The sequence below is a fragment of the Cuculus canorus genome, chromosome 2, assembly GCF_017976375.1.
Source record: "Cuculus canorus isolate bCucCan1 chromosome 2, bCucCan1.pri, whole genome shotgun sequence".
NCBI classification, from domain to species: Eukaryota; Metazoa; Chordata; class Aves; order Cuculiformes; family Cuculidae; genus Cuculus; species Cuculus canorus.
Window position 1 is genome coordinate 9,745,533 of NC_071402.1, and position 22,578 is coordinate 9,768,110.

Sequence of the window (22,578 nt, forward strand, 5' to 3'; positions counted from 1 at the left end):
ACCTTACCTTATGAATTATTTTATCATTTAAAACATGCTAGTAAGTGAACACACTGCCAGGGTAAATTGGTCACCAGAAAGAGACATAGAAACAAAGAATATTATTTACCCTCCTTCCCTGCAAACTCATTATTCCTCTATAAGAACAGTACAAACAATTGCTGGGGTCTATTGTGCTTCAAATAGAGCATGTTCCATCAAGCAAGTTCAACCTCTTCTTTAGGATGACCAATCTTTCCAGCTTAGTCTGCGACTGCCCTGTTCATGAGTGCATCTTGGGAAGTAACCTGACTTCTTGCAAAAGCACAAAGACCACCGGAGCCAGCCTAAGGTAGACATAGGTGAGGAGGATCAGAAAAAGGGAGAGCTCTGCTACTGACTGTTCCCCTGTGTGGTGCAGGCATCCCTCAATCTGTGATCTTTTAGTGATTTCAGAAAGATTGTACATCCATTCAGTGAATGCAATTAGGAAACACGCGTGTCATATCCCTGTGATTTGAAGAAATCAATAAGGTCCTAAACAATCAAAATATAAGTGGCAGGGACAATCATGGGGCATTATGGTAAAACCAGTCCCCTAAAGCACTGGCTACAAAGCTGTCATGGTTCTGTATTTTAAACTGACTTGCTTATCAAGCTCCCTGATGCTTTCCTGTCCCTTCAAGGTGAGGATATTCTCCTCTAATTAACATAGCTCCAAGTTTTGGCACAGCTTTGGGAACTCAATCACTGTCTCCTGTTTCCAGTTCTACAGTTCTACAACAGCTCCCACACTTGTCAACTCTTAGTTTTCATCACCAGATTAGAATTGCAATGAGCACCTACTCTGAACAGCTCTTGTGTAAAGTAGGAACTCTGCTTGAGTTTGATGGGTTTTCTGATGGTTGTTTTAGTTTGGCTTGGGTATTTTTAGTGGTGTTAGTTTGTTTGTTTGGTGGTTTTAACACAGAAATACAATTTATATATAAAATTATTAATATAAAACTAGAAGTGATCTTTTCAGATCATATCTTGATCATAAAAGCAAAGGGCAAACCTTAATAAATCTCTTTGATTCTATATTCATATCTGCAGTACTAGGGACTTTAGTGGTATTATTTAACAGGCTAGTATCTTATTTTCTTCATCCCATACACTGAGATGAGAGGTCCTGAGGCCCCTGCTTCTGCATTTTGTACAACTGATATGAAAATGTGCTTCATAGACAGACTTTCTCAATTTTATTTCATTGCTGATATTGACCTTCAATTATTTGCAAACATTGGTGTTTTAGAGCGCAGAGTAAAGAATAAAGTAAACCGTGCATTCCCACGCAGACTCAATAAAAAATGAAAACAAAGTTTAGTACCTCTTCCTGTCTGTCTGAAAAAAATAGCAGAAATACCTAAATAGATTTTAGGAAAAAAAAAAATATATAAAGGAGAAAGATAAACTCATTCTATGTACATAATGTAAAACGAAATTTTGCTCATTTCTCATATCTGCTCACACCAGCCCTGATGCAATAAGGTAAAAACCACTCTGTTTTCCTCAGCCCATAGATAAGAATTGTCTTGAGTAGTGACTTGCAACAGCAACCTCATCTGTTGCAAACACTTTGAGCCTTCCTTATTTCTCAGAGAGGAAGTATGTGGCCTGCTTGGCAAATGCTGCTCTACATGACAGTGTGAACTTCACAACACGCTCATTCGACCGGCTGCTCCTCGACTTGATCAGCTAAACCTTGCTGGCAGCAAGAAAGCAGTATTATGACTACAGCTTTTTTAAGAAATACTGCAATCGGGAATATCATGCTTATCATTTAAAGGTAAACATTGATCTGATACATTTTAGATTATCTGCATAGGGGACCAGATATTTCTATTTTATTTATATAATATAGACTTCTATTTCATTAACAATGACAGTGTTCAGACTATCAATTTCAAGTACCACCAAAAGTATAATAGAAAAGCCTGCCTTGATGCTCTTCCTAAAGACCGGTACTTAAGATAGAAGGGACAAGGAGCATTTCTTCTCAAAGCTCACAGTAAGATAGATGCGTCAGACCTTATGCTGAAGCAAACAGAAGCTTACTATCACACAAAATATGAGAAATGTGACAGATAGATTAGTGAGCTTTTTATTCAAAGTGTTAGAAGTTTGCATAATGTGATATTTCTGTATTGTTTCATAGTTACGTGTTTTAGTGAATTACCTTGATTACAGAGTTACATTGTTCTTTCTAAGAGTAAAGGTACAAGAGCCTAAAAGGTGAAATGATGCTCATTTTGATTCATGACAAATTACGGGACATTAATCAAAAATTATACAGCTTCTAAACTTTAAGCTACTTTTTCCCCACATTAAAAATAAAGGATACTAATACTTCAAACTAAATGGCATTCAGACACTACCTGTGAACTTCACTGGAAATTAAAGTCTAAGATCTTGGCGATATAGATATGAATATCAGGTAACAAAAATAAAACAAGCTATATCACCTCAGGAATGATGAATGTCCTAATTTTAGATGCCTGCTGTATTCCTTGCAGAGGGGCTTTACTCAGGTGCTTGTCTTGCCATTTTATTTCTCATATTTTAATTTCTTTATGTTTACTAACCCTCAATAATTTTAAATATTTGAAAAAAATATTGAAAAAATATTTTGAAAAAGTTATTACAAAGTGACAGGCTTTGCTATTCACTGTTCCATCTAACTACTCCAGAAGTACATTTTCTCAGAGAACAGATTCTGTGAAAGGAAATTATTGCTAGATATGTTTCACACCGGAACAGAAGGTGTAAATTGTACCACAGGTTTTTGGGATCCACCCAATGTAGGCCAGTGAGATTCCAGTCTTGACAGGTGAGGAGTTCATATCTGCTGAGAGCTTTGCCATTGTTAGATAGGGCACAAAGCAGAAGTAGGGCTGTAGATGTTCCTCACCATCCCTTTGGCAGCAAAAATAAAGCAGTAAAGATCAGTAAACCCTACTAACTGTATGTTTGCAAACTGCTACAGCTGCATCAACCTGCTTTCCTTAAATAGTATGTGCTCAAGTGGACAGGCGAGGGGAGGAATGACCACAGCTTAGAAGACTGCAAACATGATCTTAATGGTTAAAGTCAAATTTCCACACAAGCCTGATGTGGTGGCTGTGAGCAGGGAAAGCTGCAGGTAGAGTCTGGCTTGCAGCCCAGTGGTTCCCCCAAGCTGAACAGTAGCTGTGCTCCTCCGCGCAGGGCAATGGGCTGATATGACAAGGTGAACTTAGAGTCTAGCACATCTCTTTAATTCTTCTGAAAACCCCCTCAATTAATTATTTCCTTTGGATCTGAAATAATTATCTGCTTTTACAACAGAGGGATGTCACCTCTACTTGTATCCCAAGCTCAGTCACCAAGTTTAAGTGAGATGCAGTGCCTGGAGCAGATTCACCATTTCAAAATAATATCATCTATAAAGTTGTTATTGTTCTGCTGTTGACTGAAATAAAAATATTGGCTGAGCCACAAAATGCCCTACACTTTCCTGTAAGTCTGCTTTTGTAGCGTATCTTAAAAATTCAGAAAACCACCATAGTCTATTATATAGCAATGCAAAGGATTGACAGTCATGTGAACTGTTGTTTTAGGAACATTTAGGATACCAATTCCTACACAGTTACTCTAAAAACAGTGATATACCATTGCCAGCAAGCAAGTAGAAATAATTTTTTGCTCCTCCCTGCCCCTGCCCTCTTTCAAACAAAACTTCCAATTTCTTCCATTTCCATCCCATTTTCAAATGTCTAAGATTTGAGCCATACTGCAGGAAATTCACTCGACCACCTTTGACTGGATTTTAGGCACCTTTACTCTGCCCAAATGCATAATTGATGAGTGGACTTAGTGCTAGAACATAGTCTGATATCTATCATTTTCCTTTTAATCACTTCGTCTAAGTGAATCAGCAGCAGGGCTCACGGCTTTCCATTTGCTTGTTTTCATTGAGCACTCCTGCCATGAGTCGATAGAACATCTTGAACTCTGTCCCTTTCAAGGCTTTATGCTGCCACCAATGGTAACTAGTGACAGTAAAAGAGCATGGAAAATGTAATTAAACACAAGTTCTCACACTACTGACATCAAAGTCCAAAACGTCATTGCTCTTCACTGTTACCGTAAGTATTTTATGACATTTGTATTTTCCATAAGTCATATTCTTCCACATCTAAGGTAGCAGCACTGAACTGCATGCCCTGTCCTTTGAGAAGAATGATCATTTGTACGGCAGAAATGTGCCAAGCCAGTTTTGGCTGTGCTCTGCAAAAATACGAAGTAGGCACATGCCTGTTGTCCAGTACTTAATTCATTTAGACTAGACAGAAAGTGGTTTAATTATGAACTACATATAAGCAAACCTTCAAAAACACTTCAAGTATTTTTATAGCAATGTTTAGGGTTTAGACTCCTAAATACCATCTAGGAAAATGGAAGTGTCTTGCTCAAACGTGCCATGTTTTTAGAAAATTCGTAAGTGAGAGGTAAAGTTTTTAGAAGTCTTTTGATCATGGACAAATGTTACTTATTACTTTTCAAAGTGAATCAGACACACCTGAAAATTGCATCCACTGTATCTTAAGACTATGAAAAAAAGCCCTTGGAAGCACTCTGTCACTAGTCTGATCACTGATAGGATGACTTGCTCTCCTTGCCCTCAAATACCGAAACGCAGAATAAAGGGGTAGATAGAGGTAGGACTCCAGTCTTTTTATTTTTCCATACTTTTAGAGCACAAAATTCAATTACTACTCTCATCTAAATAACAATTGCATGTGTCAAAACTGTAAACGGTCATAAGATATTTATGCTGCCATGCTAAGCACCTATTTGGAATTGCACGAAATTTTTGGTAACCGTAGCTTACTTACTATACGCTTAGGCAAACTGAACTACCCTTTTCGAGTACTGCAAAAATGCAGGTACTATAGCACAGAACTCAGATGAGGTTACCTGTGCAAGCATTTATCACACTTCTCAGGCTGACTTTTTCAGCCATGTTGAGCTCGTTATTTCCATGCCCAGGAAATTTTGTTGGCTGTTTTGAAGATGAGCCAGGAACATAATATCTATTCCTATTCCTATCTATTCTATTCCTGCACTATTCCTATGCATATGCCTCTTATTCTTGATGGGATACAACTGAGTAAAATGTTGAAGACATTAAAATTGGGTCTTGTGAAAAAACATTCATAGTTAGTTCAGGAACTAACTATGGGAAACTATAATCTAGCAAATAGACAGTGCCTGCCAAAATGAGTTCTGATTTCAGTTTTAGAAACCTAAGTGCATTTAAATGGGGAATGATCTTGTGTTTTCTATCAAGAGAGACCCTTTTATTCAAACATGAATGGCCAAATATTTTATTTAAATTTATGGCTACTTTTTTATTCAGCTTCTAGACTTACTTCAGGTAATGAAACAGCTTTTTGCTCTTGTGAAAGAAGATTTCAGACCCTTGTCAGAAAGACACTGGCACAGCTGCATCCTACAGATGTGCCACAAACTAGTTCCTGAATGTAGACAATGTAAGGGTAATGCACTATTTCGCCAGTGAAATACAGATATCTAGCAAAGAGCCTTGGGGAACAAGCACTAAGAAGCTTTCAAATAAGATGAAGTAGCGTCAAACAGTGCATTACCGTCTGTTTTAGCACTGATCTGTTTGTGCTGATAAGATATTCCTTCTCTTTCTTTTGAATAGCATTTAATTTTATAGGATGCCTTCCAAAACTCACTGTAAAACATCAAAAATTTATGGTATTAAGCACTATAATTAATTCTGCCAGTCTTATTCCAAAAGAGGATTAGTAATAAAGGCTCACTGATTTCAGCAGTACCCTTTCAGTCAGGCTCTAGCCTGTTGTAAGTAAAGGGCAACTTACCAAAGGTAGTAATCACCTTTGAAATGTTTAAGCTAGAAAAGACTGAAAGATGCAGAACCCACATGATGCTGCTAGAACTCCTGTTATCATTTGCACAGTGCAACTGACAGAAATATATTTTCAAGAAATAATTACCTATCAGCTAGTATTGTTAGTTTACTTTAAACCATGATTTCAAATAGATACAGCTCCACTATAGCCTGTAGCTGATCTGCCTTCAAAAATATACAATAACATGATACACCTTCCATATCCAAAGTGATTCTCACTCTATAATCAGGGAGAATTAGGATGGGTGCAGTAAAGCCACGAGAAGGAATTGTCCCTCTCACAATATTTAGTCCTATGATTGATGCTGTTTCTTGTATATCCACCAAGACTTTTTAAGACAAGTATCTAAAAAATTTGCACCACTGGCTTTGTGCAGGAGGAGTGCTTTGAGATGAAATATTTGAAGCAAGGAGTTACAATAGGTAGGTAGGTAGGTAGGTAGGTAGGTAGGTAGATAGATAGATAGATAGATAGAAGGAAAAACAACATTGCCCACATTTGGAGCAAGCACAACTATATTAGATTAAAAAAAACTCCCAACAATGTTCTTAATGTTCAGCAATAAAGTGATATGCTATATAAACAGCACTGAAAACAAGGTACATAATCTAATTAATTGCTTTGTAGCTTCAGAACTCCAAATGTTGAAAAGAACATTTTGTATATGAAACGACTGTATGGGCATGGCTTTGCTGTGACTTCCTATTATGCTGAGGTACTGGTAATGGAAACTTTTACTACATTGCGTTGTTCTGAGCAACTTCCCTAGCTGTGGTTTTCTGCTATTCCCCTGATAAAAACACCAAAGTGGTGAGAGTTTAGCAAGCATGTAAAACTCTCACATGAACTTGACACAAGAGTTCTCAAAAGCAAAACTTTATAAAACAGGAGACACCTAAACTAGGTCATTTCTCATCTGTTGGCTTAGCAGGTGTTATTCTGATGTTTAATTTCAGTGTCTCCTTTGATTTAGCTCTGAAGAGCTTTAACAGAATTCGAGAGCGCAATGGGAAATAGTGTGAAAACACCAACAGCCTCTGAAGAAACAAATGTACTGAGCCAAACGGGTAAGCACTCATTTAATTTCTTACAAGAGAAAGATGCTTAAAAATATATGGCACATTTCATGTGTCTCCCTTCATCCACCTGACAGTAAAAGCAGGCAAATGCATGACTGCTGTGGGAGAAGGAGGGCATCCTCTAGACAGTGCCTATTTTTAGGTACGTTCTAGCTCATTTTCCAAGTTCTTTAATTAAAAAAACCCAAATGTTAAAACTATATTTGCTTGAAAGGCACTCCTTCCAATTCAGAAAGCACTGAAGCACTACTTCAGAAAACAGAAATACTGTATTTTTATATACTTGCCTGTAATATTTTATACAAATTTGTTCATGAAAATTGGTTTTGCTTCATTTAAGGTTAAAAACTTTAATGTTGTTGCACTTGCACTGAACCACTGTTAGACATTTGCATTAAAAGTAGCGCACACAGTCAACTTGTCAGCAGGTTTATCAACAAAGGTTGTAGAGATACGCACATTTCAGAGGCCAAGATGCCAAAGGGGGATATAACACAACTGCTCTAAGCATCCACACGTGAAAAAAACAGGTTGTAAATCTCCCACCTCCCTATAGGCTGGTAGAGGTCATGCATCTAAGGGGGAAAATAGGAGGTATTCAGCAAGCTCCTACTCTCAACCTGCAAGGGAGTAGATGGAGAGTCACTACAACCTCAGCACTCATGCCTCAATGCAAGAGACAGCTGGTACAAGAGGTGAGGAAAACAGCTTTTGGGTTTTGTTTTGGGTTTTGATTATTTTTAATTATTATTATGAGGATAGGGGATCAGCCTGGTTTCATTAGTTTTGTAAGGAAACTCAGCCCTGCTTCTAGCATGGCCAAGAACTAGTGGATATGGGTATCCATGTAGTTCTAATAAAGCAGGAAACAAATACTCTTAATAGCTACTCAGAGAGCCATAATATGAGCTGACAGTTGTGGGTTTTCTTACGAAGAGTGCCTTATGTTGATATTCCAAACAATTGCTGTCACAAATGCCATAACCATCAAAACAGAAACATGCATACACTCAGGGCAGGACCAGTCTGCCATGGCTGTGACTAAGTTTGTTTTTTCCTGCACATACTAAAAGTCAGGATTTAGCACAGCTAAAGCCAACTGCATCCCATCTGCAGACATAAATAAAACATACCCCTAAGAACTAACTCAGCAAACATTGATAGCACAATGACTGCAAGGGGAAATTACCCATTAAATAATTCAGAGCTTGATCTACATGCACTCTCCTACATGTCTAGCACAACTAGAGAGGTGCTTTGTCAGATCCTGCCTGACCTTCTGCTGACACTTGGGGAGGAAACAAGTCCCCCATAGCTGCAGTGGCATCTGCCAAGACCATAGGAATATCTCAGACACTCACACAGATTAAATTGCACTGGATACCTATGTTTAAGCGCACAAAGTTGGCTTTTTGGCCACAAAAATTAAACAAAACAATGGAATGACTGTCCTGTGAAGAAAGGCTGAGACAATTGGGGTTTTCAGCCTGGAGAGGAGAAGGCTTCAGGGAGACCTTCCTGAGCAGATCAAAGTCCAAATCACATCACCAAACACAGAAGATTGTCCTCCAGGCCAGGATCAGCCACCCATGATTTAAGAGAGGTGGAGGACAAATCCATGGACTTACAACACTCCAAATAGTAATTAGGTAAAGCAGATTTTACACTGGCTTATTTCAGTAAGACTGAATAAAGTGAAGGACTGAAACGGAAGGGAAAGAGAGAAAAGAACGCATATCCAAAAAGAAGACAGAAGAAAACAGATAATTGGAGTCTGCAGACTTGATGTGCAGTGTAAATATGTTCATCAGAGCCTTTTAAGCCTCTTGTGCTGCCTGAGAGCTGCACTGAAAGCAAAACATTATGCTTTCCTCAATTCCAGTGCACGAGTCTTGGTCCTGAGAATGGGAACAGTGCATAAGCTGCATTTCCCAAGGGGGCATTTGGACTCAACATATGACTGCACTCTGTCTGAAAAACCGCACTGTGTGGGCATCACTGGCATAACCTAAATACTGATAACAGAGTAGCTATGACAGCAAGGGGTCAGCAGGGGTTGTGAGCCCACCCGGTTCCCTTTCCTCCCTTGGGACCGTGAATCAAGGGTTAATCCTTACTGAGCTGCACCTGCATAACTCTCAGTTCCCAAGCTGGTTGGTTTAGATCTAATTTGGGTACAGCAGTGCGACTCTGCAGCCACACCTTACGGCTGCTGCACAGCCAGCCTCTCAGACACACACCAGTGCCCTCCTTTACCCTCTGGTATATGCCATGCCACAAACGACAGTATTTCTGCTGGGCAATAAACCTGGGATGATGCAGGGAGGTGAGTTCTAAGATTATTCTCACTCCAGGTAGGGACCACTCTGGTGCACACAGAGCACACCACAGCACAGTGGTTTTTGAGGGTGATTGACTGGATCTGCCTGTGCTCTCCCTTCTAATAGTGCTTTGTAGTCCATTCACAGTGAATAAGTGGAAGCATGCAATATTCAGCCTCACAAGTTGCAAGACATCCAGGGATGCAGACATCTAAACTAGAATGTATTTCAGGTTAATTTCCTACTCCTAAAAACGCCCAAACAAACCAGAATTAACACCTGATTCAGTGGAAATGACTGTGTTTTGCTCTTTCCACTCTAACTTTTGAGTTGTTCCATTTCAGACATAGTCTACGCTTGCACTGCAGAGAAGAGGTGGCGTTAGAAAAACTCAGGAAACTCTTCTCTTTTCTTTTACAACTTAAATGTGTGGAAAGTTCATCAGATTAAATCTATTAGATCATTGTGAAATTTAGGTGTGGAGAAACAGTGTAATTTCTTTAGACCCTGTTTCGAGGCTTTTGCATTTGAAAGGAGTTAGTATGGGTTCTGTGCAGTGAAATATTTTACTTGACCAAAAAACCCAGTGAGGCTTGATTTAAATACCAATTAAAATGAGGTCTTTTTTCTGGAGTAGGAGGGTTGAAAAGCTTTGGGTAGTACAAAACCTGTTTACTTTCACTGTAATATAAGCACATGTTGTTTAAGAGCTAACTTTGGCTTGGATGTGGCATCCAACACTGTGTAGTTCCTTTTCAGAACGACAAATTAACGTGCAAAATTGAAACAAAAACAAATATAAAGATGAAAGTGCAAGCAAAGTAACACAGGTCTTGCTAAAGTAGAGAAAAAGTCACATACTCTGCAGTGCATAACAAAATGCAAACCACCCATATGCAAGGAAGGAGAGCAGAGAAGCACTTGTTTTCCACCCTTTCAGTATGGAAACAAAACATTTATAAATAAACAGCATAAGTTTTAATAGAAGCATTGCTAAAGATATTGTCATTAACCTAAAAAAAATGGCATTCCATGTAGAACTGTTGTCTAACAACCTACAATAATAAATTAGACAATAGTGCTCTATCCTCACTCTGCAGTCCTCACAAGTGACCTTGTGGCATGTATTTCTCTTAGTCCATGGTAAAGATTTTGCTTCATTGAAAAAGACTCAGCACTGATACCTCAGTCTTGCTAACCCCAGGTACTAAGCAGTTTCATAGACAGAGAAGGTGTCTCAATTTTTAGTGCAGAACAGGGAAGCAATCAAAGGCATACTTAGCACAGAATTTCTTCAGCATAGTTGAACTAATTATATAATAAGTTACAGTAGACTAATCACAGCCGTTGGCTGATTAATAGAAAGGTACTTCTTAATTCAGTGGCATTAATAAATTAAGAAAACCATGGTGATACTAATACTAAACACACTGTAACACTAATCAATGTCTATTCCAAACTCCATACATCTATGTCTATAAGGATTCCCCCTAACTGCATTGTGGGGCTACTTCAATGAGCAAACTTTAGAAAGGCCAACAATGCTTACAGTCAGTTTGACCGTTAAGTAAACGACCCACTAGTTTGCATAAAACAAGTCTTTATAGCATAACAACAAACAGCTACTCAAAATCAGCTTAGAAAACATTGCTTTTTGTTTCTTTTAAATCATTTATGTGGAATGTTTTCCTTAACACTCATAGTCTCATTATCACTGCTATAAGGATAAAAAGTGTAAAATCTCTCCTTCTGAAAATATTTCTTTTCTCCAGGCTTGCATTTTTCCTCTAGCATTTCATCATTATTACTGTGAGTTATTTGCAAGTCCCTGGGACACAGAGGCTGAAAACACAAAGCCAGTCCCAGCATTCATTCAGGATGCTGTTTCTAGGTTTCCCTAAAAAAAAAAAAAAAAATCTATCTTTCCTAAAGAGAAGTAGATGAGGAATCTATATTAAATGAGAAAATCTAACAGGACACAGAAGTGTGTCTATCTCTCTGGGTAATTTCTTTCTCTCCTCCCTTGAATTCATTCTTACTTTTGCACATGGTGAGCTGCACAGAGTGGGCAAGTACGGAGGTCAAACCACCTCTGCAAACATATGATTACACTGTATTACTAAGGAATGAGGGGCTGATCCTGCTAGAGGGAGAAGGAAAGCTTTGTCACCCCATGTACTGGTGGAGGTTACTGCAACGTGCAGAGGGAAGGGACCTACTTCCAGGAGAAGTACAGGCACCGTATTGCATGACACTTCTCACAAGGATTTCTGCCGAAGGGCTGAAAAACTCAGCATAACACATTTCTAAATCTCCCACCCAGCAGCATTTACCAGACACCACAGTTTCCTGCTGGATGAGGAGCTCTTGCACATTTGATAGTCCCAGTGCAAAGTGCCTTCTCCATCCTTCAGAAAGACAGTAAACCCAGCATGTGTCCTGCACAGTGCTGCAAGGCCCAGAGTAATCCCAAATCATGTAAAAGGTCCTCTTCTCACTTTACTGACCTCAGTTCTGCAAATTGAAGTTGTCTAGTGATTTAATTATAAACAACTCTGTTGCCTCTCTTCTTTAATTGAACATAAAGAGTATCATGTGCTACCTCTAGTACAGTTTCCACACAAGGGGGTAGAATAAAACACTCTGGCTGATCATCAAACTAATTTTTTTAAGCAATGGGAAATGGGCAATAATGGCCACACTCTTATTGCTCTTGATCTAAATTAATGCCATACCTTTGAAAAGTATCAGTGGTATTAAACGATGGAACAATGCAACATGCATCTTCCTCTCCTTAAATGCAAATCATCAGCTTGGCTCAGAATTGTAGCTGGAGACATTTAGAGACAGTGACATTAATCAAACTGGGTTACTTCCTAATACTATAAATACTTACTAATTTTCGTAGTTTCAAACTGAATATGTCCTTTAAATATGGTAATTACTAGAAAAAGTAGTCTAAATTTAGTTTCGTACAATTAACCCAATTACTTAATTTCCAATATCTCCATATTGTTCTTGTAAAGTTATAGGCTCGTATTTAGCTTTTTATGTTTACCAAGTGACATTTCACAGTGAGACTTTTTTCCCATTTGACTTACTATATAAAATATAACATACATAATGAAAAAACAATTTCTGCTCCACAATTCTATTTTAGTTTCAAGTGACATTTATTTTCTTCTTTAACAGGTCAGGAGAGTGATTTCCTTGCTGTCCTCTATGACTATCCTTCAGCAGACATAAGCCAACCTATATTTCATGTAGGAGAAAAACTACGTGTGTTATCAGAGTAAGTTGATCCATTAAGAAAAAAAAAAAATAGTTTTTTTTACAATTGATGCAAAGCTCTGTTTTACATACCTGGCCCAAATTGGATGCAGTTCAGCAAAATGAACTGAGTTCAGAATTTGCAAGGAAGCATAGAATTATAGAATAGTTTGGAAGGGAGCTTGAAGATCATCTCATCCAAACCCTCTTCCATGGGCAGGGACTCTTTCCACTACATCGGGTTGCTCAAAGCATCTTCCAGTCTGGCCCTGCATACCTCCTAGGATGGGACACCAAGAACTTCTCAGGGCAACGAGCTTCACACTAAAAAATACCTTCTTTCAGCTTAGCTATGCTATAAATTTCATTATAGTTTAACGGTTTGGGATTTCAGACTGTTCTTTGATCCCTGGATTCCTCTAACGTGGTTTCTGAAGCTGGATTCAGACTCCATTCTAAAGTAGGTCTCAAAACAGAATTCTGCTTTGAAAAAATATTTTGAGAAAGTATCCTTCCCATGTTAGCCAAAAAGGAAAATAATTCTGAATGTCTCTGTGTCATGTGTATCTCTCACTTTCTCTATCACCCTTTTTATCTATCAGCTCTTCTATGATTAGGCCTAGATTTAAAGCAACACTAACAAAAATAAAATTAGAAATAGAGCTATTCTTCTTGTTAACTTTTTAAATTGATTCTGCATTTTCTTAATGTGGAAAAAAAAATGTCAAACATTTCCCAGCCAGTTCCACACAAAAATTTATGAGCTCAAGAAAGAAGTAGGCTTGAAAGCAGTAGTTCAGACTGGCCCTCATCTGTCATAGTACAAATATAGCCACACACAAGAGTGTGCACTCTTCTTGAAAAAAAGGAAGCCAGCAACCTTGATATTCTTTTACTCACAATTTGTATCCATACACAGTTACCTCCTAGAAGTTACTCAGTCTCCCAACCACTGTTTAATTTTTGTTTAAGCGGTGTAAAGATTTCATTTTTGCAGCTGGTAGATAAGTTCCAGGGGAGACCAGACACATTTCTAGCAGAGAAATCCTCTAAGGAATTTTAAATTTGTAAAAGAAATTCTCTACCTGAGAAAGTTAGAGTGACAAATAGTTGGATGACAGAACTACTCAAGAAGTATCACAGATGACTAATAAATTCTTGGACTCTTGTCCAGGTCACTGCGACGAAAATGGCCTTTGTCAGTGACAAGATGAAGGGCTACACAAATCGTTGGTCTGACTCAGGGTGGCCGCAGTTATGTTCTGCTGATAAAGCGTACTTTCCCTGCTCCCTGAATCTAGAGATCACAAGGCTCAGACAATACCATCAGATTCATTTTCTGCTGATTGAGAGCTTCCTTAAACCATGGGAAATCTTCTCTGGTAACTTCCAGCTGCTTAAACCTTGCTGCTGTTTGCATAACATACATGACATCGTACAAAAATTGCCTTAGCTTGGAAAATCCAGCTTAAAGCTTCAGTCCCAGCCTTCAGCAGCTATGAGCCCTCGTAACGTCACATAACTACATACCCCTGTATTAATGGGAATTATGTGTGGTATATCATATGTATACATGTGCTACATAGTACAATCTGCTGGACAAACTCTGAATAAAACTAGGCAGGTTTGGCAGTGATCAAGAGCTTCTCCTAACACTGAATAAGAGCTAAAGCAAGCCTTGATGGGAACTTTCCCCTTCCTGTTTTGAATCTGTGTGCTCACAGAAGACAGGACACCCCAATGCTTCATGCAAAGCATAGTATCCTAATGAAAGGCCCGTTCCTGCCTGCTGTGCTATGTGCTGACATCGATAGGAACTGTTTGCATGCAGATTCTTGCTGAACGTGAGCTCTAGAGACAATCTTTTTCTCAACTTAGCCAAAGAAGGAATACGTAATGGAAGAGAGCAGTGGCACGGCAGGCATGATCAGAGCATGAGTGACAAGGAGTCACCACAGAGAAGCTAGCGTGAGTAGCCAGCACACACTGCTTCTGTTCTATAACAGCAGCTTGTCAGCCTTCTACCACAGCAATTATATATAGCAGTGATCAGCCCCACCAATTCTGACAGGATATGGATACATGGAACACCCATAGAAAATAGAACTCCTCACGGATGCTTGTTATTGCTCTGGATTGGCAGCATTTTATAAGAAACACTAGCACAGTTTTTCACTCTCCATAATTGTTAGGCACCTCTCGTTACGAGATGAACAATAGCAATTAGCTGGCAGAGGTCAAACCAGATGCCCTCCAATGATCCTCCCCAATCGGCATAACTTCTATGGCTCCTGCCCCAGGAGAGATGTGCTGCTTTGGGACTTTCAATGATCATAGGGATTTTTCAGGGTTAGAATTACTCTTTACTGAGTCTCTCGGACTTTTTGATATTGCAATTCTTGGTTCTGTCTGGGAGAGTTGCAGGGAAAAAAAATGAAAATAACCTAAATTTCTTCTAGATAATTTCATGTGAGCTGCACACTCACAAACAAAACTTGTGTGGCCCTGAAATTTCCAGTAGACACTTGCCTTTTTTCCTCAGCATATGCTTTCTAGACCACGGTCCCAGCAGCTATAACTCAGGAGGTTTAACCCAAGGGTTTTCAGTGCAGCTGTTTTGACATACTGAGACTGATCTGCAGTTCAGGCATTATATGGGAGCATTTATATGAACATACACAAAAATAGTTCCCCAACACAAGAGACACTGTTATTTGGATTCAAACTCTTAAAGGAAAAGGTAGAGAGAACCCAATCACCAGCATCCTTGCACTAATCACTAAAGCTCTGCAGTATCCCTGTGAAAATCCTTGTTACTCTGCCCTTCCTAAGGAATTCAAAAACCAAAGTCAGCATTCAGTATCACAGCAAGAACCCAAGATATATCAGTGAAGAAACATATATCTGATCACCTAGTTTCACTATGAGGTTGTTTATTTTTTTTTTATTGGTGTCCAGTCAGCAACTCTTTGAAGAAAAGGAAAAAGGCAAACCATGAACTGGGTTCTGTTATACTGAAAACCCGTTTCCAGGGTCCTTTTGCTGAGTATCTCTGCCCTGGTGTTACAGGAGTAATTACAGGGCTGTCCAGACACAGCATATTCAGCTGCAAGCTGAGTATATTGGATACCAGTATAAGTCTAACTGCAGGAAGGGAAAGCACAGCATGGTATAACCACTGAGTATTTACTCTTCTTCTTTAGCTACAGAAAAAATATTTAATCATTTATGTTATTTTAATGTAACAAATGTACTTTATTTCTGTGTCCAAAGTTAATTCTAAGGCAGATTTAGAAAAGGAACTACTCTAAAAGAAACAAACTTGGGTCCCTTTCTGAATGCATAGATCCAAGAACACGGACAGAAGCTTACAGGCTAACCTGTGTATCTTAACTCATTTCTAAAATGAGGACAAGCTCTGAAAGTACATCTAAAAATATCCCTTCTCTTGCTTTCACACAGTGAAGGAGGCTGGTGGAGAGTCCATTCCCTTACAACAGGTCGAGAAAACTATATTCCAGGAAAATACGTAGCAAAGGTTTACCACGGGTAAGTAAATGCCTTTCCTATGGCCTTTCAACACTGCATTTGTACATGCTACATATACTATTCTGAGTACAGTTATTCAATATCGTAATAAAAAAATATCAACAGTGACTAGATAGACAGAAATTTTATTTATTCATAGTCCTTTATTAGTTTATAGTCCTATATTTCTTTGAAATCTGAGAATACTAAATTCCCATCTAAGTACAGAAAGGAAAATCCTAGTATTAAGAGCTGGAAAGGATCAAAAAAAAATCTCAAACTTTGTTTAAGCTATTTAAAATACTACTGTTTCATGGACTGATGTCTAATTTTAGGACATGTATAAAAACCCCTCAGATAGAAACAAATATTAATATTTACAAAAAGTAAAATTTGAGCTACAGTTGCTGATGAAAAATATAGACCAAAAAGAACAAGTAGAAAAACTAACAAGTCATTGAAGAATGTAAACTCTCACACTAGAAGAGCTAAGGAAGGTTCAGAAGTTTCCTGTTGCCCTAGACACCAGTAGGGAAAATGAAAAACATTAAGAGACACACTTGAAATTTTTCTGGCAAAGGTTTTAAATCCTGTTTAATTTTAAGCATATGAGCTGTGAACTTTACTGTGATCTATGTAGGTACTTAAATTTTAATATGCTTTTACATCCTCATGAATTAGAGATGCTTTCCCAAAGACAAGGCACAGGTATGGTAAAGGAAAGATCCTGTCTGAAGTTTCCCTAAGAGCATTTTGCTGATAGCTGACTGTATCAAATCTTACTGATGATAATAAACAAGAAGACTGATTCCACTTTCCTTTATCCACAAAGCAAATTAACTTGAATTACTAGACTATGCCTTAGCCAAATCAGAATTCTATTTCATTTTGTGTATATTTACAATATAATAAAATAAAATTTGGGGTTAACAGAAATGCTTTAAATGAAAAAAGGGAGTTAACTACTGTCACAGATTTGCCATCAATATACCACATGGTATAGTTGTAACTATTCAGATCAAGGTAATTTGAAAACTTTTATTTTCCTTAATCAGTCCAAATCTCATTCACTCTTCTCTTAGTCTCACAAAAGTTAACAGAACTCAATACATGAAAAAGAAGAGCAAAATTTTCTCCACAAACTGGAGAAATATGCCTGGACACAGTTGAGAGAATAACTACAGAAAGGCAGTGTTAGTTTTGCAGTCACTGTTCCTGGCTAATTCACTTTCAAGGCCACATGCTGCAATCTGTTTCACTGGTGTCCAAATTTCAGAATTTGTTTTTTCCTGCTTCACAGCTGGTTATTTGAAGGGCTGGGAAGAGAAAAAGCAGAAGAACTTCTACAGCTACCCAACACCAAGGTCGGCTCCTTCATGATCAGAGAGAGTGAAACCAGGAAAGGTGAGAAAACACAATTTTCCCCCCTTCATTTCAGGCATTAACAGTTTTACAGCTCTTTAATTCATTCCTTGTTCTGCTTCATATGGATCAGTCTGAAATCAGAAAATGTATGTAATAGGAAGGCAAAGGCACCCAGTGCCAGTTTTCACCAGTCACCTGTTTTACAAGTGGTGATGGAAACAGGGTTAGTGATGGCCATGGAAAGTTCCATAAGCATAAGCACAAACATGACACAGTTTTTTAAGCACTAGTATTTACTTTGGTTGCACGCAAAGCTTACTAGGCAGTGGGACTTCTCAAATGGAGGAAAAGTCAGAGCTTTGCCCTGGTTCACAGAAGATTGCTCAAAAAAGCTAGAAAATACAGTTCAAAAAGCAGGGGTGTCTGCTAAGTGCATTTCCTATATAAACAGCTGGTTCTTTTATTTACGCTTAATAATGACATGCCTTCAATTTTATTGAAGGCAAACAACTTCTGTAAAACTTCCTTTAAAATATTTTTTAAAAAATCCCGGTATAAATAACGAAAAACATACAAGAAATTTAAATTTAATTAAAATCTCAGGTGCTGATGTTGGAACTTTTATTCTCTTTGCTATGCTTCAGTATAAAGTACACTATGCAAGTAGAAACTAGGATGGATGGTCGGGGTTTTTTCAGATCTTTCTGGGTTCACAGCACTACACCTTATAGATACTGTTTGAGGACACCTATCTATCCAAAGCTAGGGACCTACTTTCATTTAATGAGTTCTCCTCTTTCTTCAGGCTTATATTCCTTGTCGGTGCGGCACAGGCAAGTGAAACATTACAGGATTTTCCGCCTTCCAAATAACTGGTATTACATCTCTCCACGGCAAACTTTTCAGTGCCTTGAAGACCTTGTGAATCACTACTCAGGTAAAAAGAACTACAGAATAAACATATTTTCCACTTGCAACAGTAAAACTGCAATATTAAAGGTCCAGAATAAGAAGTTTTGCCTACATCTGAGACTTGCAACTCCTACAAAGAACAAGTAAACGAAAACACTTTGGTTCACATCTTTTATGTTTTATCCTAAATAGAAATATATACAACTGAAATCAACCCAAGAACTCCACTAAATAAAGACAGATAGGCTCTGCCCATATTAGCATATGATATTGTATGGCCAAATAAATAGAGTTGTCCCTAACACTATTTTGTTCCAAACTAACATCTTGCGATTCCCTAGACAACTTTCAAACACAATCTGGAGGTTAACACAGGCCAGAGGTGTCCGGCACCTCTCAGAGCACAGCTGATGTCAAAGTTCAAGGGTACAAAAATGTTAACCTTCATGGATGCAAGTCTTGTTTCTGGGTCCCAGGGCCAGTGTCCAACTCCTGGCTCATTTTGTTTACCGGCGTGGACATGTCTAGTGTTTACTTATTAACCATGTAGGAGGTAGATAGCATCAGGGCATGCAAGATGAGGTTCTGCAATCACATTTCCCTTAGGAACTCCTGTATCACGCAACCTTATCTACAGTAGAAAATTCTTAGAAATATTGTTGGTTTCTTCCCTAATACTTTAGAACAGTATGGCTGGATTTTATCAGCAGAAGGTATCTCAAGGGGCTCAAGCTGTTTGCTCAAATTCACCAGTCATTTTTTACTAGTATCTGTCCAGTGGATGACACCTGTTTTAATGATAATTTTCTAGATTTATGGCACTCTAACCTGTGTCAGAGAGATAACTTCACAAACACCACAAATAAGTGGCTGCAGTTATCACACATTAAGATTAGAACATTTTAAAATGAGGAAGGAAGATTTCAATAAGTTAATTGCATAAAAGTTATGAGAGAACTGTAGATTCTGAACTCTAATTAATAATGAGTATTCTGTAATTTTGGAAGTGTAAAGCCACCATATCTGTGTATATATGACAGGTAAATGAAAAAGTGCATTAGCTAAAGAGTACTCTGATAAATTTGGGAGAAAAGCCATATTCACACTCAAAACATGTGGAAGAAGGTTTCATATTCAATAATATAAATACAGGAGTGAGAATATGAACTGGATCATCTCTATTTATTTATTTATTTTTAGATTTTAGTTAGTTGGTACCTTTCTCTATCTAGAAAGAAGCAAACAAAGCCTACAATTCGGGAAGGTAGAAACCCAAACATAAAACGATTGACATGTTTACTTGTGTTATAGGTGTAAGAGCAGACATAGCGAGATTTAACTCCCTTCCCTCATCACAAGATAATAGAGAATCTCACTGTAAAATAAAGCTCAAAGATGTAAAAAGGTGGTGTTCAGCCACAATGTTCTCTACCCGGGCAGAAAACCACAATATTCCTAGTGCAGTATTCCTAGTGAAGCAATGAGAAGAGGATGAAGAGAAGAAACTTCAATGAAAGCAATATGTGAACCTTGATTCATTCCCTAGCCATATTCCATAGCAGATTAGGTACACATACAAACCAATCTGAGTGGTTGCATCTTGCATCTATTTTACACTCTGTCTGAATGGCTGACACAATAGGAGGCAAAAGCAGAACTCACTGAGGACTCAGGAAACCTGAGGTTAAGTCCCTACTCTTTCACAAACTTCCTCCTAGACTTTGGGCAAGTCACTTTATATTTCTATATCTCAGTTCCTCACTTGTACTCTGGGAAATATACCCTATGATAAATTAAAAGGCAAAGGAATGAGGAAAGGAAAAAGTTAAGCCTGTATTTCAGTGTTCTTGCTGAGAACACACAATTTATCGAACGCTACTACTGCTATGTCCAAAGCTTTTTATTTGAATATGCACCAGGGAGTGAAAACAGTGAAGATAACAGTGGGCATAGATTAAATTTCTGGGTATTCATTTCCCTTTTCAGAAGTTGCGGATGGTCTCTGCTGTGTCCTTACAACACCTTGTCTTACCCAATGCACTAATAACAACAGCGTAGTGAATCAAGTTCCTCCTGTGGTGATGCGGAATAAAACTTTCAACTGGAGAAACATTCACAGGTACCACATGCAACGCAGACTACCAGAAACAAGGGTTTTTTTTTCCAGTCTTGTACATACTTGCACTAACAGCACAGAAGAAACAGCCATTTTCTTTTTCTGAGACCTGTTTTAAAGACCGGACAACCCACGAAAACTGGGTGTCCATCTCTCTAACTGATAGTCTCGGTCTAACTTTGAAAGAAAATATAGTTAACATTCAACTGTTTCTCCTGTCCAGCTAAGAGTGTGGCCATATATGCAGTCCCTTTGGGACTCATAAGTCCTCTCACTGAGGGGGTAGGAGTAAGAACGGGGCCCTAAAACATAGCCAGATCCACCACCATCGGCACACTAATGTGCAATGGCTTACGTGTGAGCCTCTGTAGTCTGAGGTTCCCCTCTGTTCACATGGTTGCCATCCCTGAAGCAGCACAAGTGCAATGAATACACTATCCCAGCATAATTCTTTCCTGCCGTGTGTCTCTCAATACACAGCCTACTTGCAGTGCATGAAATTTCTAATATCATGACTGCAACTAGAGAAAGTAGGTCAGGTTTCAGAATCTGATGAAAAATCCACCTACAGAAACAGAAGCGCCTTTTATTTTTGATGTGTAAATTTCCCTGCACTATCTTTGCTTCACAAAGTATACTAATTTGCTTACAAATGCAAGAAAATTTTGTGCAGTAAAAGCCATTTTTCCTACTGATAAAGAGGAAAGAAAGTATATAGATGATATTTCCTATTCAGGTGCCAAAATATATTTAGATACTACTGTTGTACTGATTGTTTCAGAAAATAGCTAAGTGACGAGAAAATCTGTTGATTTATGAGACAGGAATTTTTTTACACAACAAGATTAACATGATTTAGTTTAAAAACTGCTAATAGTACATTGATAGGCTCAGTTCAAGTAGCTGGAACAGTAACAAAATTTTGTTCTTTTAAAGGCTGGAGATGACTGAAGATACTGAAAGCACCCTGGCAGCAATAGATGATTCTTGTCTCAGCTATGGCCTGAGGGAAAGTATTGCTTCCTACCTCTCCTTAACAGGGGGTGACAACGCATCTTTTGCAAGTGCCAGAAAGAAGAAAGCCCAATCTCTTATATACACAGGGAGCAAACGTAAGAGTACCCTTCACTTGCCCCCTACATACTATGAAGACTAAATGTAACACAATAAGGGGAAAAAAAATACAACTGAGTGGTTAGAAGAGAAACTCAGCACATCCTGTGGTCCTGCAGTCCTTCAACAGCCGAGACACAAGCACACCAGTGGATGATCAAATGCTGGCAATGCTTCTGCATTTCCTCTTCTGAGTGTTAACTAGAGACTTTCTTAAGAGTGGTATCTCAGCCACAGCATATGCTGGGGATGTCCCCCGTGCACCTGAAATTAGAATCTGCTCACGAGCGCAATAGGCTCCAAGCTAAGAGCCAAGTGAGGCAGATGACTTCATCAAGGGTGATGCCAACCATGGTACAAAAGTGATTGCATAGGGAAGGACTAACTACAGCTCAAGAACATAAAATAAGCTTTACTCTGGTATCCTGAAAACCATCATGACAGAATCCATCCACAATGAGAAAAAGAAGCCTTTTTCTTCCCTATATAGCATCATTCATTGTCATTGACTGTGGGTCAAAAAGCTGTCAGTAACCCCAAGGAAGCATCCAACCTCTGACATCCAAGAAACACCTGATTTTATTGACTTCATACTTCTGTCATTTCTACCTTTTAGGGAAAAAAATTAGAACTATTGACTTTCCAGGTGGCATTTAATTCAACTGCTGGCAATGGTCTGCATTGCCACAAAATTAAGAACAGGCTTAACTCACTGAGAAGTCCCTGCTTAGCACTAAGGTGGGAGTACAGGTATATGCAAAAGCATAACTCAGGTGCCCATAGTCTAGCAGACACACATCTAAGAATAAAGTGGGGTTTAATTATAATGTGATAATATCATGCTTAACTGCAAGGGGAGGCTTGCAAATGAGTGGCCTTTTATGTGTAGAGGACCAGATTTTAACCTCATCTTC

The 22,578-nt window shown here is 38.5% G+C and overlaps 2 protein-coding genes across 4 annotated transcripts in view; one reads left to right on the top strand and one right to left on the bottom strand.

The window, feature by feature from the left end:
• The window catches only part of TG (thyroglobulin), a 156,279-nt gene that overhangs the window by 37,216 nt on the left and 96,485 nt on the right, over positions 1-22,578 (bottom strand). The gene's annotated exons all lie outside the window — the stretch shown is intronic.
• On the top strand, positions 1,613-22,066 carry SLA (Src like adaptor). Of its 3 annotated transcripts, none has more exons than XM_054059568.1 (8): positions 1,613-1,807; positions 6,917-7,027; positions 12,553-12,652; positions 16,093-16,179; positions 17,459-17,562; positions 18,329-18,460; positions 20,422-20,554; positions 21,488-22,066. In XM_054059568.1, the coding sequence occupies exons 2-8, from the start codon at positions 6,967-6,969 to the stop codon at positions 21,705-21,707; spliced, it is 837 nt and encodes a 278-aa protein (XP_053915543.1). In that variant the 5' UTR covers positions 1,613-1,807; positions 6,917-6,966; the 3' UTR covers positions 21,708-22,066. The 3 variants fall into 3 exon arrangements, with proteins under 3 accessions (XP_053915543.1, XP_009558315.2, XP_053915544.1); XM_009560020.2 differs by having other exon boundaries at positions 1,614-1,807; positions 6,934-7,027; XM_054059569.1 differs by lacking the exons at positions 1,613-1,807; positions 12,553-12,652 and having other exon boundaries at positions 6,777-7,027.